At 43.9% G+C, this 21,815-nt stretch overlaps 1 protein-coding gene across 1 annotated transcript in view; it reads right to left on the reverse strand.

Annotated features, from left to right (window-relative positions):
* LOC139530759 (RAC-alpha serine/threonine-protein kinase-like) overlaps positions 1-21,815 on the reverse strand; it is a 50,545-nt gene that overhangs the window by 18,861 nt on the left and 9,869 nt on the right. The window contains exon 2 of the mRNA XM_071327432.1: positions 16,794-16,961. Within this exon, the coding sequence (XP_071183533.1) occupies positions 16,794-16,839 (46 nt within the window). The 5' untranslated portion in view covers positions 16,840-16,961. The remainder of the gene's footprint in view (positions 1-16,793; positions 16,962-21,815) is intronic.

Consider the following 21,815-nt stretch of genomic DNA (forward strand, 5'->3'; position numbering starts at 1 on the left):
GGGAGGCCGTGAGGTGTTGCACTGCCTCTAAGAGATTTTCTCATTTCTTCCCTCATGAGGGAGGATAATCAAACAAACAAGGTAGACCTAACAAATTTTTTTTTTTTTTTTTTTACTGATAACAATTTGGTTCATGATTTATTACGTGATTAAAATCGGTAACAGAATGACTGCAACTGAATTGGCTACAATGAAAAATAGTAGTCACAAACCAAAGTTGGGTCACCTGCTACTGTCCTCCATTGGCATACTGTTATGTTCAGCCTATACCGGTTTTCTTTCGGTCGCGTGGTGGTCAAAGCAAGAGCGTGAAAACAGTCTGGACAACTCCACTCTCTCGTTAATGTCACATCTCCCAACTCCTACTGACACCTACCCATGAGCCCCCTCTCTTTCCATTTACTGTAACCAGCACTCTCACCACTGAGCACTGACCGACACCAGACATCAAATTTGTCCAGTCCAAATCTAAACATCTGTTTCACAAGTTTGTACAGCACAATAAAGTAGAGGACAGTACACCCCACTTGTGTACTGGCTTATTCTAAAATTGATTAAATACATTTTTCCATCAATCTACACACAATACCCCATAATGAAAAAGCAAACAGGTCAATTAAATAAAATGTATAAATATATATATCATCCTTGAGATGTTTCTACAACTTGATTGGAGTCCACCTGTAGTAATTTCAATTGATTGGACATGATTTGGAAAGGAATACACCTGTCTATATAAAGTCCTACAGTTGACAGTGCATTTCTGAGCACAAGAAAACAAGCCATGAGGTTGAAGGAATTGTCCGTAGAGCTCTGAGACAGGATTGTGTCGAGGCACAGATCTGGAAAAAAAACAAAGAATGTCTGCAGCATTGAAGGTCCCCAAGAACACAGTGGGCTCCATCATTCTTAAATGGAAGAAGTTTGGAACCACCAAGACTCTTCCTAGAGCTGGCCGCCCCAGCCAAACTGAGCAATCGAGGGAGAAGGGCCTTGGTCAGGGAGGTGACTCTGACAGAGCTCCTCTGTGGAGATGGGAGAACCTTCCAGCAGAACAACCATCTCTGCAGCACTCCACTAAATCAGGCCATTACGGTAGAGTGGCCAGACGGAAGCCACCCCTCAGTAAAAGGCACATGATAGCCCGCTTGGAGTTTGCCAAAAGGCACCTAAAATACTCTCAGACCATGAGAAACAAGATTCTCTGGTCTGATGAAACCAAGATTGAACTCTTTGGCCTGAATGCCAAGCGTCATATCTGGAAGAAACCTGGCACCATCGCTACGGTGAAGCATGGTGGTGGCAGCATCATGCTGTGTGGATGTTTTTCAACATTAGGGATTTGGAGACTAGTCAGGATCACGGAGCAAAGTACAGAGAGATCCTTGATGAAAACCTGCTCCAGAGTGCTCAGGGCCTCAGACTGGGGCAAAGGTTCACCTTCCAATAGGACACCAACCCTAAGCACACAGCCAAGACAACGCAAGAGTGGCTTCGGGACAAGTCTCAATGTACTTGAGTGGCCCAGCCAGAGCCCGGACTTGAACCCAATCTAACATCTCTGGAGAGACCTGAAAATAGCTGTGCAGGGATGATCCCCATCCAACCTGACAGCGCTTGCGAGGAACTGTAGAGAAAAATTGGAGAGGTATGCCAAGCTTGTAGTGTCATATTCAAGAAGACTCAAGGCTGTAATCGCTAACCAAAGGTGCTTCAACAAAGTACTGATTTAAAGGGTCTGAATACTTGTAAAATGTAAAATGCTAAATTTCCGGGGGGTTGCTTTGATCGTTATATGGTATCGTGTGTAGATTGATGATAAAAAAAATGTTTAATCAATTTTAGAATAAGGCAGTAACGTGACAAAATGTGTAAGAAGTCAGGGGGTCTGAATACTTTCCGAATGCACCGTGCAGTACTTAACTGTACTGAATTATACTCTACTGTATTGTACTTTACTGTGATGCCCAAAGCTGTGAAAACAGACATCTATGATTGGTACAGATGTGGTCCGGTCCAGACCAACCAAATTTGGTCTTGTTTGTAGATAGAACTCATTAAAATGCAAAGGAGGATATTACAATGTTCTACCTTTGTGTACCTATTCAGGATACATCACCATGAAGAGAATGACATTCAGAATTATGCATTTCTCTATAGTACAGATCAGAGGCCAAAGATGTCATTCTGTTACCATCATTCTGTTACTGGGGGTAAATACACTTCACTTATTGTAGTTCAATAACCAAAATATATTTTTCAAAGTCAAGGTGTCATGTCATAGCGGACACCCCATTCTTTCTGCAAACATCTTTGAATCTTAATTCGGTCACATAAAAAAAAAAAACTGAGGGAGATTTTACCATCATTCTGTTACCAAACTTTATATCTGAACTGAGTAAATGTGTTTTTGCAATTTTTTCTGTGGAAATTGTTAAAAAGTAGTCCTTGCGCATATAGTTGAATGGTTTGTTTAACTTTGCAATCAATGGTTTTGTTTGGCATACTTTTTAATTTGAAAATTGGAGTCTCAGCGTAATTCTGTTACCATGGAACATGGTATGTTACCGTGTTGTCATTTTCTTCAGAACTGGTGCTATTACTGAATGTGTCTGAATGGTTTGTGAGTTGACGCCGTAGTTCAATAGAGCTTTAAAAAAACAGACACATTCATCAAAAACCTTCTACTTAACTAACCAAGGTGAACAGTCTATTCTGACAAAAATTATTCACTCAAACTGATGAAAAGTTTTCCAAAAAAAATCCAGACTGTACCTAGATACGGTTTTCAAGGTCAGTCCATTGTAAAGGAAAGAGAGGGTGACCGATTTGGATCTACAATGAACAAAAATATAAATGCAACATGTAAAGTGTTGGTATCATGTTCCATTATATTTTATCGATGGCAATTTGAATGCACAGAGATACCGTGACGAGATCCTGAGGCCCATTGTCGTGCTATTCATCCTCCGCCATCACTTCATGTTTCAGCATGATAATGTACGGCCCCATGTCGCAAGGATCTGTACACAATTCCTGGAAGCTGAAAATGTCCCAGTTCTTACATGGCCTGCATAATCACCAAACATGTCACCCATTGACCATGTTTGGGATGCTCTGGATCGACGTGGAAGACAACGTGTTCCAGTTCCCGCCAATATCCAGCAATTTCGCACAGGAGTGGGACAACATTCTACAGGCTACATTCAACAGCCTGATCAACTCTATGCGAAGGAGATGTGTCGCGCTGCATGATGCAAATGGTGGTCACACCAGATACGAACTGGTTTTCTGATCCTTGCCCCTACCTTTTTTTCAAGGTATCTGTGACCAACGGATGCATATCTGTATTCCCAGTCATGTGAAATGCATAGAATAGGGTCTAATGATTTTATTTCAATTAACTGATTTCTTTATATGAACTGTAACTCAGTAAAATCTTTGAACTTGTTGCATATTGCGTTTATATTTTTGCTCAGTGTACATTAATACTACCATTTGACACAGAGGACATTTGCTTAGCTTAAGAGGCCCAGGCAGTCAGTGTGTCATTGAAAAGAAGATTAAGGGAAAAATGTAAAAGGGAGAGCATGCTGTAGAGTGTCAGAGGTTAGCTTGCGAGTCTGAGAAGCGTCATGTTCGCTCTGTCTCTACGTGACAACGGCAGGAATGTGAGGTCCCGGCTGCCACAGCTAGCCCTTTAATAAACACATCATGCAACATTCATCACACTGCAAAGGAGAGGCCAACCCCTGTGATCTGTCTGGCATCACAGGCACAGAGTACAGACACAGACAGAGACAGAGAGACACAGACACAGAGGAAGAGAGGGAGGAATGAGAGCGGAAAATAAATGTTAAGAAAGGGGAGAAGAGAAGAGGTCAGACAAAACAAGCCCCTCTCAGCACAGTGCCCACACCCAGTGGTTGGACTTCCTGAGGTGGCTGCTGTGGTGGTTTTGTCCCTGCCTGGCCGTCCATTCATAGTTTGGGGATGAGAGAGAGGAAGGGAGCCAGTGGGAACTGTGTGAGTGTATGTGTAGAGCTGTGGTTTTCAACCTGTGGCCTGCAGGTGGTCCACACACTATATCTATATATTTAATTAAAAAATATATAATTTATAAAAAAATATATAATTTATTTAAAAATATATACTTTATTTAAAAGAATATATAATTAAAAAATATATATATAATGTATTTAAATGTATATATAAAATGTATTTAAAAAAATATATATATATATATATATATATATAAAAAATATTCCAAAATTAGTAATAGTTGGGAGTATTAATGCTATTTAATAAATGTTACATTACTTTCCACAATGCTAATTGTTAATAATAAACCTTTAATTTGTTACAGTCACTAGTAAAATGGACAATTTGACAGCCAAGATAAAGGTAAAAAAACAAATCTGCGTCGCCGCGAATGGTGGTCCTGAAAAGCTTTTGACAGTGATTTGGTTGTCCCCGGAACGGAAAAGGTTGGGAACCGCAGTTGTAAAGCACATCGGGAGGAGAAGGGTTGCGGATTAAGGAATTCAAACTCCAAAGCAGGGGGGTGGGGGGGTGTGTGTCTCTTTTGTTGGTTATTCCTCAGTCACCCCCTCCATCCCTTCAGCCCTTTGCTGCTGGGCCCTGCCTGTAGACTGCAGCTGCAGCCTACAGCCCTGCGTCCTGCATCTCAATGAGCCTCTGTGCCGCTCCAGAGGAGAAGGGGCTCCCTGATGGAAGGGTCACCACTCTGTACCACCACCCCAATGCTGCTCCCATCCTCATCCCAGCCAGCCCCGGGACTCAGGGCAGCCCCTCTCCCCATGACCATATAAGGCAGACAAGGCTCACAACAGGCCCACTCACATGCCAGGCTAAACCGCCCAGGAGTTTGGGCTCCTTCATTCTTTCTTTTCTTCCCCCTCTTTTTTTCTTCCTGCTGTCCCTCTCTTCTTTTGTTGGCCCATCTCTTTCTCCCATGCAGCTGGATGGGACTGCACTGCCGGGGCTTTGGCAGCAGCCTCAACAGGTCGCAGGGAAGGGCCGCCCGCCTCAGCCTCCACTGCAGCCCTCTCTCTCCATCTCCCCCTCTCGCTCTGCTGCTGCGGCTGCTGCTACAGGAAAAAAGGGGGGACACGGGGAGGGGGTGCGGAGTCTGCCCCTCTTTCTCACGCTCGTAAGAAAGCCCTCACTTCTTCTCCACAGCAAATGACACCTGCCTATTACCATAGAGACACTGTGGGAAGTACACCCTGCTTTTCTGTGTGTGAAATTTGGCCCCTCCTTTTGGTAAACAAGCCGACCATGGATTAGTTAACTGGGTTACTGCATGACAAACAAATACACATTATTTAGTTCAAATGAGTGCCAATTAACTTTAAATGACCAGGGAACAGTCCATCACTCTTAAATGATACAATCATGTATAATAAAAGGGGGACATTACATTTCTACCTTTAGGAGAGGTAAGGCCAATTCAAATACATTTGTTAGGGTATATCTGTCTGTGATCCATAATGACAAGTGGTCCCTGAGCCAGATGAGAGGCTAAGTGTAATCTGGGTGTGTATCATGATGGTCTGATGAACGTGACAGCAGCCTGAACATAGTCACAGTCAGACTCTATGGACAGCTGAGCAGCCCTGCCTGTCCACACTCCACCTCTCTCTCTGTCCCAGCTGCCGGGGAGAGCCAGTGATGTGATTGATGTCAGACTGGGAGCGCCACACCAGTCAGAAGCAGCTTCCGCCTCGGCTCTGTGTTTTCAGCAGGGTCATTATCCTGGCAAAGGGGAGGGAGGAGCTGGAGAAGGGAGAGAGGGCGAGGAGGTGGTGGTGGTGGGGGGGGGCGACTGGCAGAGGCAGAGAAGAAATGAGAGGAGGATTAAGAAAGAGGGAGAGGAGGAAGAGAGTGGGAGTAGGAAGCAGGATATGGGATAAAGAGAGAAAAAGGGGACAGAGAAAATTGAAGAAAGAGAGTAAGTGACAAATACAGAGAGAGAGAGAGGGGTAGGGGGAGCACAGCCAGGCGCCACAGTTGTGGAGCAGGAGGATGTTGCACAGAAAAGTAAGCACACAGCGGGCTCACTGCGAGCGGAGACAAGTGACGGAGGTGGCTCTCCCTGGCCTCCTGTTCCCCTACCATCCAGCCTGCCTGTCGACAGCTGTACCCAGACAATGTACTTATCTCCACCACATTTAGCAGGAGGCTGCTTCCCATTACCCAGAGCAGGGGGCCCTGCTGACACCAGGCAGAGCACTCCCCTCCTGGGGAGCGACCCTCTGCTGCTGTCCCTGACTCTGCTTCTGGCGTTTAAAGTTTGGTTACTGGTACAGGTTTAGCTAGCTGGGTGGTGTGAGTGTGGACAGGGCATAATGGCCCTGGGGCAGCCCCTGCTGCTGTAGTGAGGTGGTGGTGTGTGTGTGTGTGTGTGTGTGTGTGTGTGTGTGTGTGTGTGTGTGTGTGTGTGTGTGTGTGTGAGAGAGAGTGAGAGCAGGACCGGTGTGTGGCCCATGGCAGGCTGTAACCTAATGAAGGGTGTGTGTGAAGGAGACTAGGCGAGGCGAGCCTGTCGGTAAAGCTGGCAGCCAGACAAAGTCCTGGGGTGATCAGCATTGCAGTGTCATGAGACAGAGTTAATCAGTTGGGTCGGTTCCTTTGAAAAGCAAAAACTGAACACACCCAGTTCCCTTTTACTGCTTTGATACTGAGAAAATCTATCTTGAAAGAAGTGTAAAAACAAGTTTCAAAATGGTGTGTGGTTGTATGAGAAGCAACCATATTAGGTACTCAAAAACATGCATACATGCTTACATACAGTCGTGGGCAAAAGTTGAGAATGACACAAATATTAATTTTCACAACGTTTGCTGCTTCATTGTCTTTAGATATTTTTGTCAGATATTACTATGGAATACTGAAGTATAATTACAAGCATTTCATAAGTGTCAAAGGCTTTTGTTAACAATTACATGATGTTGATGCAAAGAGACAATATTTGCAGTGTTGACCCTTCTTTTTCAAGACATCTGCAATCTGCCCTGGCATGCTGTCAATTAACTTTTGGGCCACATCTGATGGCAGCCCATTCTTGCATAATCAATGCTTGGAGTTTGTCAGAATTTGTGGGTTTTTGTTTGTCCACCCGCCTCTTGAGGTTGACCACAAGTTCTCAATGGGATTAAGGTCTGGGGAGTTTCCTGGCCACGGACCCAAAATATTGATGTTTTGTTCCCCGAGCCACTAAGTTATCACTTTTGCCTTATGGCAAGGTGCTCCATCATGCTGGAAAAGGCATTGTTCGTCACCAAACTGTTCCTGGATGGTTGGGAGAAGTTGCTCTCGGAGGATGTGTTGGTACCATTCTTTATTCATGGCTGTGTTCTTAGGCAAAATTGTGAGCGAGCCCAATCCCTTGGCTGAGAAGCAACCCCACACATGAATGGTCTCAGGATGCTTTACTGTTGGCATGACACAGGACTGATGGTAGCGCTTACCTTGTCTTCTCCGGCCAAGCTTTTTTCCGGATGCCCCAAACAATCGGAAAGAGGATTCAGAGAAAATGACTTTACCCCAGTACTCAGCAGTCCAATCCCTGTACCTTTTGCAGAATATCAGTCTGTCCCTGATGTTTTTTCTGGAGAAAAGTGGCTTCTTTGCTGCCCTTCTTGACACCAGGCCATCTTCCAAAAGTCTACGCCTCACTGTGCGTGCAGATGCACTCACACCTGCCTGCTGCCATTCCTGAGCAAGCTCTGTACTGGTGGTGCCCCGATCCCGCAGCTGAATTTACTTTAGGAGACAGTCCTGGCGCTTGCTGGACTTTCTTGGGCGCCCTGAAGCCTTCTTCACAACAATTGAACCGCTCCCCTTGAAGTTCTTGATGATCCGATAAATGGTTGATTTAGGTGCAATCTTACTGGCAGCAATATCCTTGCCTGTGAAGCCCTTTTTGTGCAAAGCAATGATGACGGCACGTGTTTCCTTGCAGGTAACTCTGTTTGACAGAGGAAGAACAATGATTCCAAGCACCACCCTCCTTTTGAAGCTTCTAGTCTGTTATTCGAACTCAATCAGCATGACAGAGTGATCTCCAGCCTTGTCCTCGTCAACACTCACACCTGTGTTAACGAGAGAATCACTGACATGATGTCAGCTGGTCCTTTTGTGGCAGGGCTGAAATGCAGTGAAAATGTTTTTGGGGACTCAGTTCATTTGCATGGCAAAGAGGGACTTTGCAATTAATTGCAATTCATCTGATTACTCTCCATAACATTCTGGAGTATATGCAAATTGCCATCATATAAACTGAGGCAGCAGATTGTGAAAATTTATATTTGTGTCATTCTCAAAATGTTTGGCCACGACTGTACATACATACACACAAAACAAAACGACCGATAATATGCCTGAACCGATGTATCGGCCTCTTCTAGTCTATCGGCTATCAGCCCTTCGCCCTCTACATAGCAAAGCTGCTTCTATGCCAGCCACCTCTCACCGCCGAGCCACAAACACTGCACAATGCCGAGGAATGTCTAGCTGGGAAAAATCAGCAGTAGCAGCAAGCTAGCTCACTTCATCCATTTCTCAATACTGTACATTCATGTTGAACTGACAGTGACCAAAATCAAACTTCTGTTGCAAATATTAGATATGTCACTAATAATAAGGCTTGTGTCGACATGCCCGGACATGCATGCAATAAGCAAGCTAGATAAGCAGATACCTGTTAGCAAAGATTACGTTAACTAACACCTTCATCTGTGGTGTTAGCTAGCTATTAGCTACTACGCTAGAAAGCTGGCTAGATCAAATAAAATTATATTTGTCACATGCGCCGAATACAACTGGTCCCAGCTAGCGATGAGGAATCGGCCCAAAAGCGGCCATTTCCGTCTACCGGAATTCTGCAGAATTTGTCGGCATCTTACCAGAATCCCCCCAGAAGTGGCCCGATGCAAATTTAAATAAATTTCGTCATTTTAAATATTACACATACAAATTATGCCCATCCACAAAAATACATTTTGTGTCGGAGGTAACACCATACACCATAATGACCGTGTCAGTGTGCATGCGCCTAGCCCACTACAGGAATCGCTACAGCGCGATTGGACAAGGACATCCCGGCCGGCCAAACCCTCCACTAACTCGGATGACGCTGGGCCAATTGTGCGTTGCCTCATGGGCCTCCCGGTCACGGCCGGCACGGGTCTCAAACCAGCATCTGTAGCAACGCCGTTTGCACTGCGATGCAGTGTCTTAGACCGCTGCGCCACTCGGCAGGCTCCATCCACAAAGTTTTTCATTCTTATCAATTGCCTTGCACAAAGTATCAAAATACTACACAGGACTCTTAAAGAATTTCTTTAAAATGTTAATTGTATTTTCTGATCACAGAAACAATGAGGAAAATGAAAAAATGAAATTATGAAAAGTTAATTACATAAAGCAGCCAGTGTAATCATCTGCCAGAGAGTAGCCCTAATCGGCCCGAGACCCAAATAATACATTTGGGCCAGATCTCAGTCCCGGAATCCTAGCCATAAGTAATACTGCCAAAGGCGGCCCAGACTCTGGCTACATGACGTCGGCCGAGTCTGACCTACAGCCGAGTGCCCCTATTCTCAGCCGGAATCGGCCTAGTTCCACTGTGCTAGCTGGGGTGTAGACCTTACAGTGAAATGATAACTTACAAGCCCTTACCCAACAATGCAGTTAAGAAAATATCTAAAAACATATATTTTTTTGAAAGAAAGATAAGAATAACAACTAATTAAAGAGCAGCAGTAAATAACAATAACAGGGCTATATACAGGGGGTACCGGTGCAGAGTCAATGTGCGGGGGCACCGGGGTTGAGGTAATATGTACATGTAGGTAGAGCTATTAAAGCGACTATGCATAGATAATAAGAGAGAAGCAGCAGCGTATAAGGGGGGGGGGGGGGCAATGCAAATAGTCTGGGTAGCCATTTGATTAGCTGTTCAGGAGTCTTATGGCTTGGGGGTAGACGTTTAGAAGCCTCTGGGACCTAGACTTGGTACTCCAGTACCGCTTGCCGTGCGGTAGCAGAGGGAACAGTCTATGACTTGGGTGGCTGGAGTCTTTGACAATTTTTAGGGCCTTCCTCTGACACCGCCTGGTATAGAGGTCCTGGATGGCAGGAAGCTTGGCCCCGGTGATGTACTGGGCCGTACAAACTACCCTCTGTAATGCCTTGCGGTCGGAAGCCGAGCAGTTGCCATACCAGGCAGTGATGCAACCAGTCAGGATGTTCTCAATATTGCAGCTGTAGAACCTTTTGAGGATCTGAGGACCCATGCCAAATCTTTTCAGTAACCTGAGGGGGGGAATAGGTTTTGTCGTGTCCTCTTCACGACTGTCTTGGTGTGTTTGGACCATGATAGTTTGTTGGTGATGTGGACACAAAGGAAATTGAACCTCTGAACCTGCTCCACTACAGCCCCATTGATGAGAATGGGGGCGTGCTCGGTCCTCCTTTTCCTGTAGTCCACAATCATCTGCTTTGTCTTGATCACATTGAGGGAGAGGTTGTTGTCCTTGCACCACACGGTCAGGTCTCTGACCTCCTCATAGGCTGTCACATCGTTGTCAGTGATCAGGCCTACCACTGTTGTGTCATCAGCAAACTTAAGGATGGTGTTGGAGTCGTGCCTGGCCGTGCAGTCATGAGTGAACAGTGAGTACAGGGAAGGGACTGAGCATGCACCCGAGGGGCCCCCGTGTTGAGGATCAGTGTGGCAGATGTGCTGTTACCTATCCCTTACCACCTGGGGGCGGGCCGTCAGGAAGTCCAGGCTCCAGTTGCAGAGGGATGTGTTTAGTCCCAGGGTCCTTAGCTTAGTGATGACCTTTGAGGGCACTATGGTGTTGAAAGCGGAGCTGTCGTCAATGAATAGCATTCTCACATAGGTATTCCTTTTGTCCAGGTGCGAAAGGGCAGTGTGGAGTGCAATAGAAAATTGCGTCACCTGTGGATCTGTTGATGCGGTATGCAAATTGGAGTGGGTCTAGGGTTTCTGGGATAATGGTGTTGTGACTCGCAGGTGATCAGTCATGATTTACTCCATGGGATCACATCCAATAAGCATCAACCCAGTCAGTGTGACACAGAGATTAAACCGAACACCCTGCTTCTGAGGAAGGCTGGGTAAGTGAGTAACGGACTGCACACAGTGATGATGTTCTGGGAACATCATAAAAACCTGTGTGCTGCAGCTCTCGTTCCTCTCCTCTCTGCTTCCTCGCTCCCTCCCTCTGCTCTCGCCTCCGAGCCAGCTGAGCGTGCTACCCAAATTCAACAGTTGTTGTGGCCTTCGTTAGCCTAACGAGGGGGTCAGCTCTTTATACTTGTCAGAGAGCAAATGAGTCCAATGAACAAGGGCTGCCTGGAAGAGAGAGGGATAACGAGCACAGTTCTGTTACACTTCACTGAGTTATTGGCCACGGCGCTCACATGGAATCTAGAGAACCTGCAATCTGCCTCTTTGATGTTGGATGATGCACTCCACCTTTGATGGAAACTTTAGACAAATAGGCTTTAGAAGAGCCATTGAATGTAGCCACCACTAGAGGTATAATGTAAACTGTGTGGTTGGTGTCAAGGAGATCCAAAACATTTACAGCAGGGATCATCAACTAGATTCAGCCGTGGGCCAATTCTTTTCTTGAGCAGATGATCTGGGGTCCGGAACATTACAAAACAAATATTTTTACAAAATAATTTCAAACCTTAATTTCATTTGGGGACATTGCCTTGAGTAGGGTGCAGTCTTTCGGATGGGACGTTAAAACTGTCGTCCTGACTCATTCAAAATCCCATTGCAATTATTGTAGGAGTAGCTAAATTCCCCCAACATGGCCAGCTAATCATCCCCCTTCATTCCTAATTGGCATATATCACTCCTCACCTCTCCACCTGATGTGTGGTGAGCGTTCTGGCACAAAAATGGTCACCGTGCATCACTGAGGTGGGTGCTACACATTGCTGGTGGATGAGGTGAGTTTCCCACCACTTTGTAAAGCGTGTTGTGTACCTCAGTTGGTAGAACAGCACTATATAAATCAAATTAATTATTTATTATTATTTGTACACGATCACATACATACATCTCTATTATGTGTGGAAATATTTGGGAATAGAGTTCCAAAATTAAAAATCACTTGGAGCTGGTTTCCTGGTATTTTTACAGTCTTATGTCCAAAAATGAAAATTCAACAAAAAAATATATAGATTTTTTGCTAAATAAAACCACCCGCGGGCCAAATTTGACTCAAAGGCCGCTAGTTGGGGACCCCTGATTTACAGATTAGGGTATGGCCACATTGAGATTGTGTCCCAAAATCCTGGATGGAGCCAGTGGTTTTTCAATGGGAGTCATCAATTGTCAGATGAATGACAACAGAAATGATTGTCAGACTAAAAATGCAAAATAATGACATCTCAATGATGTAGTGGGAAGGCTGATGGAGAGGGAAGGCTGATGGAGTGGGAAGGTGTGGTCTGATGTTGGGGATCACCCGACTGAGCTGGGCCCATCTGGAACAAAGATACAGAACAGAACACTCTGGCCGTTCTGTGGCTTAGACTGGCTGGAATCTACTTTCTTTACTCTGACATTGTCTGGCAGCAAAAGGGAACTACAAAACTGGCTTACAGTCACGTGCCCAAACGATGAATCAAACAGGAATCAGGGTTAGGAGGGTTAAGGGTGGTGTGGATGTTCTCAGTTCCCAGCCAGGCTAGACCTGAGCTGCTCCACTCCGTGGCCGTGTCTGGAGCATAGAATGTAGTCGCGACAGCACGTCATTAAAGTGGCATTTCTGGGGCACTGGGCAAGCCACAGTCAACAGCACTGCCACCTACCTGGAAGTCCCTTCAGAATGCTGCAGAAGCCTGCCTCAATCACGTGCCATCAAACATACACTGTAATGAGTTGTAGACATCAGTCCTGCATTGTCCTGTGACTGCAGTCCACAATATTAAACAGTGCTATCATAAGACATGGTAGTGGTAGGGTTAGAGATTCAGATCAAACTAAAAGGTTCACAGAAAAAGGGTGGCTGGCTAATGGTGATGGCCAGCAGAAGCTCGTTACTGCATACTCACCTTCTGTGCTGTGGCACTGGGGCAGAGACGGGGTGACAGTGACGTGACATTAAAATCCGTTCTGTCAAGTAACGGGCAGCAAGCAGGCAGACGCCCTCCAATCAAAACAGAGTTGCTCTGGGTGACATTTCACCGGGCACAGCTGCTAGGGTATGACAGCATGCCAACTCCCTATTCCTGAAGGCTTGTTTGTTTGTATATTTTCTTTGTTCTTCAATAATTCAAGGTTAAGATGTGACTTTAGCTCAAGGAGTTTGTATTTCCCCTCACCTGTCACTATTTGACATTTTACGCTGGCAATCTTTCAGAAACCTCCCTGCTTCCTTATCACTCTGGCAAGGAATAGCGGAAATAGACATACTGTATGCCAACAGTGAGGTAAAGATGTTAAAATCACATGCATGATGTAAAAAAAAAAAATTGGCCCGGTCAGAAGAACTAGACACCCTTAGAAAGACCCTCCTTAGCTAACATTTGTTATTAAATCAGAACTCTAAATTATAAACTTTGGTCCATATACTTCCAACAAGGCAAATGCTGTTTAATCTTTCCTTGTTATTTGTCTCCTTGTTTGGTTTTTCATATATTGCCTCTGGTTATCCAGACAACATATCTTACATCTGAAGGCATCAGACTGTGTTCCTCAACCTCTGGACATGCCCCAAGAATCTAAGGGTGTCAGATAGATTACATTGTTGTTTTATGTAAACGAGAAGTCAGTAGTACTGAAACGACAAGTCAGTAGTACCTAGTGTTGCTCTCTCCACCCCAGGGAAGCATCGTCAGGGGTTGCATCAGTGTGCATGGGCCTGGGTCAGCCTGCGAAGCTTGCCTCGGGTGACTATGTTACGACACAGGGCCCTGTTGTGTTCCTGCCTCAGGGAGAGCAGACTGCGTAGCATGCTGTTCCCTGGCTTACAGCCTCTGGGACTCTCCTCTCCTAGGGGGGAATTCCGACCCGAGTTAAGCGCATGTAAATGGAACATAATTCCCGTTTTATGCACTTTTCTCTCTATGCATATTCTGACCTTGAATTAACGCGAGCGATTATTTTTTTTTTTACACCTTTATTTAACTAGGCAAGTCAGTTAAGAACACATTCTTATTTTCAATGATGGCCTAGGAATGGTGGGTTAACTGCCTTGTTCAGGGGCAGAACGACAGATTTTTACCTTGTCAGCTCGGGGATTCAATCTTGCAACCTTACGGTTAACTAGTCCAACGCTCTAACCACCTGCCTCTCATTGCACTCCACGAGGAGCCTGCCTGTTACGCGAATGCAGTAAGAAGCCAAGGTAAGTTGCTAGCTAGCATTAAACTTATCTTATAAAAAACAATCAATCAATCATAATCACTAGTTAACTACACATGGTTGATGATATTACTAGTTTATCTAGTGTGTTCTGCGTTGCATATAATCGATGCGGTGCGCATTCGCGAAAAAGGTACCTAACCATAAACATCAATGCCTTTCTTAAAATCAATACACAAGTATATATTTTTAAACCTACATATTTAGCCTGCTAACATGAATTTCTGTGTCACTTCTCTTGCAACAGAGTCAGGGTATATTCAGCAGTTTGGGCCGCCTGGCTCGTTGCGAACTGTGTGAAGACTATTTCTTCCTAACAAAGACAGCCAACTTCGCCAAACGGGGGATGATTTAACAAAAGCGCATTTGCGAAAAAAGCAGAATCGTTGCACGACTGTACCTAACCATAAACACCAATGCCTTTCTTAAAATCAATACACAGAAGTATATATTTTTAAACCTGCATATTTAGCTAAAAGAAATCCAGGTTAGCAGGCAATATTAACCAGGTGAAATTGTGTCACTTCTCTTCCGTTCATTGCACGCAGAGTCAGGGTATATGCAACAGTTTGGGCCGCCTGGCTCGTTGCGAACTAATTTGCCAGCTTTTTACATAATGACATAACATTGAAGGTTGTGCAATGTAACAGGAATATTTAGACTTATGGATGCCACCCGTTAGATAAAATACGGAACGGTTCCGTATTTCACTGAAAGAATAAATGTTTTGTTTTCTAAATGATAGTTTCCAGACTTGACCATATTAATGACCTAAGGCTCGTATTTCTGTGTGTTATTATGTTATAATTAAGTCTATGATTTGATAGAGCAGTCTGACTGAGCGATGGTAGGCACCAGCAGGCTCGTAAGCATTCATTCAAACAGCACTTTCGTGCATTTTGCCAGCAGCTCTGCTGTTTATGACTTCAAGCCTATCAACTCCCGAGATTAGGCTGGTGTAACCGATGTGAAATGGCTAGCTAGTTAGCGGGGTGCGCGCTAATAGCGTTTCAAACGTCACTCGAGACTTGGAGTGGTTGTTCCCCTTGCTCTGCATGGGTAACGCTGCTTCGAGGGTGGCTGTTGTCGATGTGTTTCTGGTTCGAGCCCAGGTAGGAGCGAGGAGAGGGACGGAAGCTATACTGTTACACTGGCAATACTAAAGTGCCTATAAGAACATCCAATAGTCAAAGGTATATGAAATACAAATCGTAGAGAGAGAAATAGTCCTATTATAACTAAAACCTAAAACCTTTTACCTGGGAATATTGAAGACTCGTGTTAAAAGTAACCATCAGCTTTCTCATGTTCTGAGCAAGGAACTTAAACGTTAGCTTTCTTACATGGCACATATTGCACTTTTACTTTCTTCTCCAACACTTTGTTTTTGCATTATTTAAACCAAATTGGTTTAATGTTTCATTATTAATGTTTCATTATTTATTTGAGGCTAAATTGATTTTATTGATGTATTATATTAAGTTAAAATAAGTGTTCATTCAGTATTATTGTAATTGTCATTATTACAATTTTTTATCTATTAAAAAAATTAAAAATAAATTAAAAATCGGCCGATCAATCGGTATCGGCTTTTTTTGGTCCTCCAAATCGGTATCGGCGTTGAAAAATCATAATCGGTCGACCTCTACTAACAAGCAGTGCTGAAAAGGAGAAGAACATGCGTGTATTTACATGGCTTTATTGAATTGATCCCTAATATTCTGAACAGTTCTCTCCATATAGTCTGTCGAGAAAATTCTAATTAAATAGAGGTACACTAAATGTAATGGGATGGCTTTAGAGAAATGTACTGAGAACCCTAATGAATGAAAACTCCACGAGAAAATCTGTTGGCCAGCAAGTGGGAGGGTTTTCAGCAGTTGAATTAAATGTATTCAGCAAGTGCGCAAGGGAACCACGCCTGCAAAGCCCGTTACACACCTGCATAAGGTAAGTCTGAATACCAACTCCAGAGAAGTGCATAGGAAAGGCGTGCATTTCCTGAGTCTGAATCTGGCCCCTAGTGACATGTTCCCATGTCTGTCTCCTGAGCCCGTGTCCCTGTCCCCGGGACCACACCCCTGATCCCTCTCTGTGCTGGAAGATTCCCTTTTGCCCTGTGTGGGGGGGAGCTATAGCCCCAGCTTTGAGGCGCGTGTACACACACACACAGCCGCTCAAAGTCAGCAGGTATCTGAGGAATGCCTCCTCGTCCAAACAGGATCACGTCCACCACAGAGCCACACCACACAGTTAGAGCTGCTAGCTTGGTCAGCAGTCATGCACATGTTGTGATAAAATAAGAAGTAAAGCATCTGTTGATACAGGGAAATGGTCCAAACCCACTCACCTCTTTTGTGCAGCCATCCCTCCTTCACTATCGCCACATCGGTCATGTTGGTGTACAGGTTGGTGTGTCCAGGGTTGTGACAGGGAGAGACACAGCTCTGTCCCCAAGTGTTCTTCGCTCAGGCCAGGGCAGGAGCCTGGAGTCTGGGGCCGTATTTTCACCAGTTACCTATTAGTGTCAAGGGAAGAGTAAAGCTTAGCCTCACCTGGACAATAACATGAACCCCCCAGTGAACATCCGTGCAACTCAGTGAAAACAAGTTGGTCTGTTCAGACAGTGGAAAATAGTTGTGGTGGGTACTACTCCAGTTCAGCATCACTCCCACACGAGGACCTAGTCAGAACCTCCGACTTCACCACAGGGAAAACCACTTCTTTTTTTGTTTTTATACTTTGTTTTTATTGTAGGAACACACAGAAAGCACAAATAAAGTCAAATAAAAGAACAACAAAAAAGATCTGGCAGTTACAGTGATGATACCTTCATCATCATATCATCATATTAGTTACATTGACATCTTTGAATTAGACCTTTTCCAAGTACGAAACCCATTTTTCCCAGGATTCTTGACCTCTCGCCTGTTGAGTTCTAAAAGCAAAGGTCATACGCTCCATGTGGTGTATTTCTGTGTGTATTTCAATGTCTATCCATTGTGTCACTGTGGGAGGGTCTTTTTGTAGCCATTTCCTAGTGATAGCCTTTTACTGGCTGTCAGTAGGACCTTCAAGAAGTACTTTTCTCTATTGTGTAAGTTATCAGGTATTTCACCCAAGTACAAAGAAATTAATGTTTGTTCTATGTGAAATCCCATTATTTTTTCAATGTTAGATCTTATTTCTCCCCAGTAAGTTTCGATTGCGGGGCAAGTCCAAAAGATATGAGAGTGATCCACCCTCAATAGCCCGCATTCTCTCCAACAAGGGTGTAGGGAGCCAGTCTGTTTTGATTTCAGTTTAGGTGTTATGAAGAAACGTATAACATTCTTCCAACAGAATTCTCTCCATGACCTTGAGTTGGTGGAGCTTTGTTGAGTCTCTAATATGTTCAACCATGTTTCATCAGTTATTTCAATGTTAAGTTCCTCCTCCCATTTCTGTTTAATATAGTTTGTAGAATGTTTCTTTGATGATTGAATACCCAAGTAGAGATTTGAAATCGTTTTTTTGTTACTCCCCAAGTTGAATGCGTTAGTGAATACTTGGATTAATTTTGGAGGTGCTCGAGGGTCAGTCCCTTTTATCTCCCTTAAGAAATAGTGTTGAACTTGTAGGTATCTGTAAAAATCTTGTTTATCCAAGCCATGTTTTTACTTAGGTCCTGGAAGTTATCTAGGTTCCCATTCCTTATAATTGTACTGAATGATGTGATGCCTTTCTGCGTCCATTGTTTAAATCTGCTGTCCTGAGTTGCAGGGATGAAGCTGGGGTCGTATGCGGGCCAACTCAGCAGTTTGATCTCTCTGTCTAAATGATTTTGCTTAACTACCCTAAACCATGTCTTCAGAGAGAAATTAATCCACTGATTTTGTCTATTGTAATTCCCAAAACTGACTGTATGGGTATCTCTGTCAAAGTAGTCTCGATGTCTTTGGATTCGTATTCTGAATTGCACCAACACACCAGAGGTCTTAATTGGGCTGACACATAATAATCTTTTAGGTTTGGTAAGGCCATACCCACACCGTTTTTTGGTAATTATAATGTTGTATATCTAGTTCTTGGTCTCTTACTGTTCCAGATAAACCTTGATATCCGTTTATCCCTAAACTGTTTAGGTGGGATTTCTATGGGCAGTGACTGGAACAAATACAGTAACCTCGGCAGGATGTTCATTTTGATTGTTTCAATTCTACTACTAAGATCTAAGGGAAGTGAATTCCACCTGTCTAGGTCATCATATATTTTCTTGTTGATGTGATCGTAATTCATGCAATAAAGTTTGGGTGTATCTTTTGGTAGATATACTCCAAGATATTTAATGGATGAAGAGGTCCAGGTGAAGTTATACCTACTCTTCAGCTCTTCCTGTGGGGTATAATTATATACTAGGGCTTGGGTCTTGTGTACGTTAAGCACATACCCTGAATATGTTCCAAATGTTTGTAAAACATCCATCAATCGACAGTGGGGAGAACAAGTATTTGATACACTGCCAATTTTGCAGGTTTTCCTACTTACAAAGCATGTAGAGGTCTGTAATTTTTATCATATGTACACTTCAACTGTGAGAGACGGAATCCAAAACAAAAATCCAGAAAATCACATTGTATGATTTTTAAGTAAATAATTTGCATTGTATTGCATGACATAAGTATTTGAATCATCAGAAAAGCAGAACTTAATATTTGGTACAGAAACATTTGTTTGCAATTACAGAGTTCATACGTTTCCTGTAGTTCTTGACCAGGTTTGCACACACTGCAGCAGGGATTTTGGCCCACTCCTCCATACAGACCTTCTCCAGATCCTTCAGGTTTCGGGGCTGTCGCTGGGCAATACGGACTTTCAGCTCCCTCCAAAGATTTTCTATTGGGTTCAGGTCTGGAGACTGGCTAGGCCACTCCAGGACCTTGAGATGCTTCTTACGGAGCCATTCCTTAGTTGCCCTGGCTGTGTGTTTCAGGTCGTTGTCATGCTGGAAGAACCAGCCACGACCCATCTTCAATGCTCTTACTGAGGGAAGGAGGTTGTTGGCCTAGATCTCGCGATACATGGCCCCATCCATCCTCCCCTCAATACGGTGCAGTCGTCCTGTCCCCTTTGCAGAAAAGCATCCCCAAAGAATGATGTTTCCACCTCCATGCTTCACGGTTGGGATGGTGTTCTTGGGGTTGTACTCATCCTTCTTCTTCCTCCAAACACGGCGAGTGGAGTTTAGACCAAAAAGCTCTATTTTTGTCTCATCAGACCACATGACCTTCTCTCATTCCTCCTCTGGATCATCCAGATGGTCATTGGCAAACTTCAGACGGGCCTGGACATGCGCTGGCTTGAGCAGGGGGACCTTGCGTGCGCTGCAGGATTTTAATCCATGACGGCGTAGTGTGTTACTAATGGTTTTCTTTGAGACTGTGGTCCCAGCTCTCTTCAGGTCATTGACCAGGTCCTGCCGTGTAGTTCTGGGCTGATCCCTCACCTTCCTCATGATCATTGATGCCCCACGAGGTGAGATCTTGCATGGAGCCCCAGACCGAGGGTGATTGACCGTCATCTTGAACTTCTTCCATTTTCTAATAATTGCGCCAACAGTTGTTTCCTTCTCACCAAGCTGCTTGCCTATTGTCCTGTAGCCCATCCCAGCCTTGTGCAGGTCTACAATTTTACCCCTGATGTCCTTACACAGCTCTCTGGTCTTGGCCATTGTGGAGAGGTTGGAGTCTGTTTGATTGAGTGTGTGGACAGGTGTCTTTTATACAGGTAATGAGTTCAAACAGGTACAGTTAATACAGGTAATGAGTGGAGAACAGGAGGGCTTCTTAAAGAAAAACTAACAGGTCTGTGAGAGCCGGAATTCTTACTGGTTGGTAGGTGATCAAATACTTATGTCATGCAATAAAAGGCAAATTACTTAAAAATCATACAATGTGATTTTCTAGATTCCGTCTCTCACAGTTGAAGTGTACCTATGATAAATTACAGACCTCTACATGCTTTGTAAGTAGGAAAACTTGCAAAATCGGCAGTGTATGAAATACTTGTTCTCCCCACTGTAGGTACACTTGCGCCTGGGTCTTTAAGGAATAACAGAACGTCATCAGCATACATATCTTATGTTCACTGCCTCTTATTGTTATTCCCTCTAAGGTTGGGTCCTGTCTTATTGCCTGTGCTAATGGTTTGAGGTACAAGAAGAAGAGCGTGGGTGAAAGATTACAGCCTTGTCTTGCCCCTCGCTCTAATTTTATCGTTCGTGTCAAATGTCCATTTATCTTTATTCTAGCGGTCGGACACGAATACAATGTTTTGATGCAATGTATCACTTCTTTGTTGAAACCAAATCTTTCCATAACTTGGAATAGGTAATCCCATCCCACTGAATCAAATGCTTTATCTGCATCTAGACTGATTAATATTGCACTTGTCTTATTCTGAGTAATGTGGTCCATGACATGTAGTGTTCTCCTTATATTGTCCTGTGTCTGCCTATTTTGTATGAAACCAGTTTGATCTCCGTCAACCAATTCTGGGATTATGTTCTCCATTCTTTTGGCTATTATTGATGCATATAGTTTATAATCTGTGTTAAGAATTGCGATAGGTCTATATGAACTGCATTCCTTCTTATCTTTACCCTCTTCTGGGATTACAGATATGATGGCCTCTCTCCATGACGGTGGGAGACCCCCCCCCCCCCCTCAGAGTCCAGTTAAAACAGGCCTTAAGTAGAGGTGCTAATTGTTCTCTGAAGGTCTTGAACCATTCTGAAGGGAAGCCATCAGTGCCTGGAGACTTGTTGACTTTTTGTTGAGATATTGCTTTATTAATCTCGTCGGTGGATATTTCTAAAGTTAGTCTATCATTTTGCTCTGTCCCAATTGAGGGGAGATCAAGTGAGTTCAAAAAGTGCTCTATTGTCTGTGCATCTGCCTTCTCTGGTTGCTTGTACAGATTTGTGTAATATGATTCAAATGCATTCTGTATTTCATCTAATTTGCATGTGATCTTTTTTGTTTTGGGGTCTTTTATTTTGAAAATGGTATTCTGTGCTTGTTGTTTCCTGAGTCTCCATGCTAGTAATTTGGTTGCCTTTGAGCCTGCTTCATAATATCGTTGTTTCAGGAACCTAAGCTTTTTCTCTACTTCTTCTCTATAAATCTGGTCAATTTCCTGTTTTACCTTTTGGATCTCTCGTAATATAAGAGGGTCTTTGTATTGACTGAATCAAATGCTTTGCTTTGTCAAATGATTGTTCTAAGTTTTAGGGTTTCCTGTAATTTCAGCAGTTTCTGTGCTTTAATCTTTTTCTTGAGAGACGATGTGGCTATGATCTTTCCTCTAATAACTGCCTTAGCTACATCCCACA

Source organism: Salvelinus alpinus, chromosome 9, assembly GCF_045679555.1.
Source record: "Salvelinus alpinus chromosome 9, SLU_Salpinus.1, whole genome shotgun sequence".
Taxonomy (NCBI): domain Eukaryota; kingdom Metazoa; phylum Chordata; class Actinopteri; order Salmoniformes; family Salmonidae; genus Salvelinus; species Salvelinus alpinus.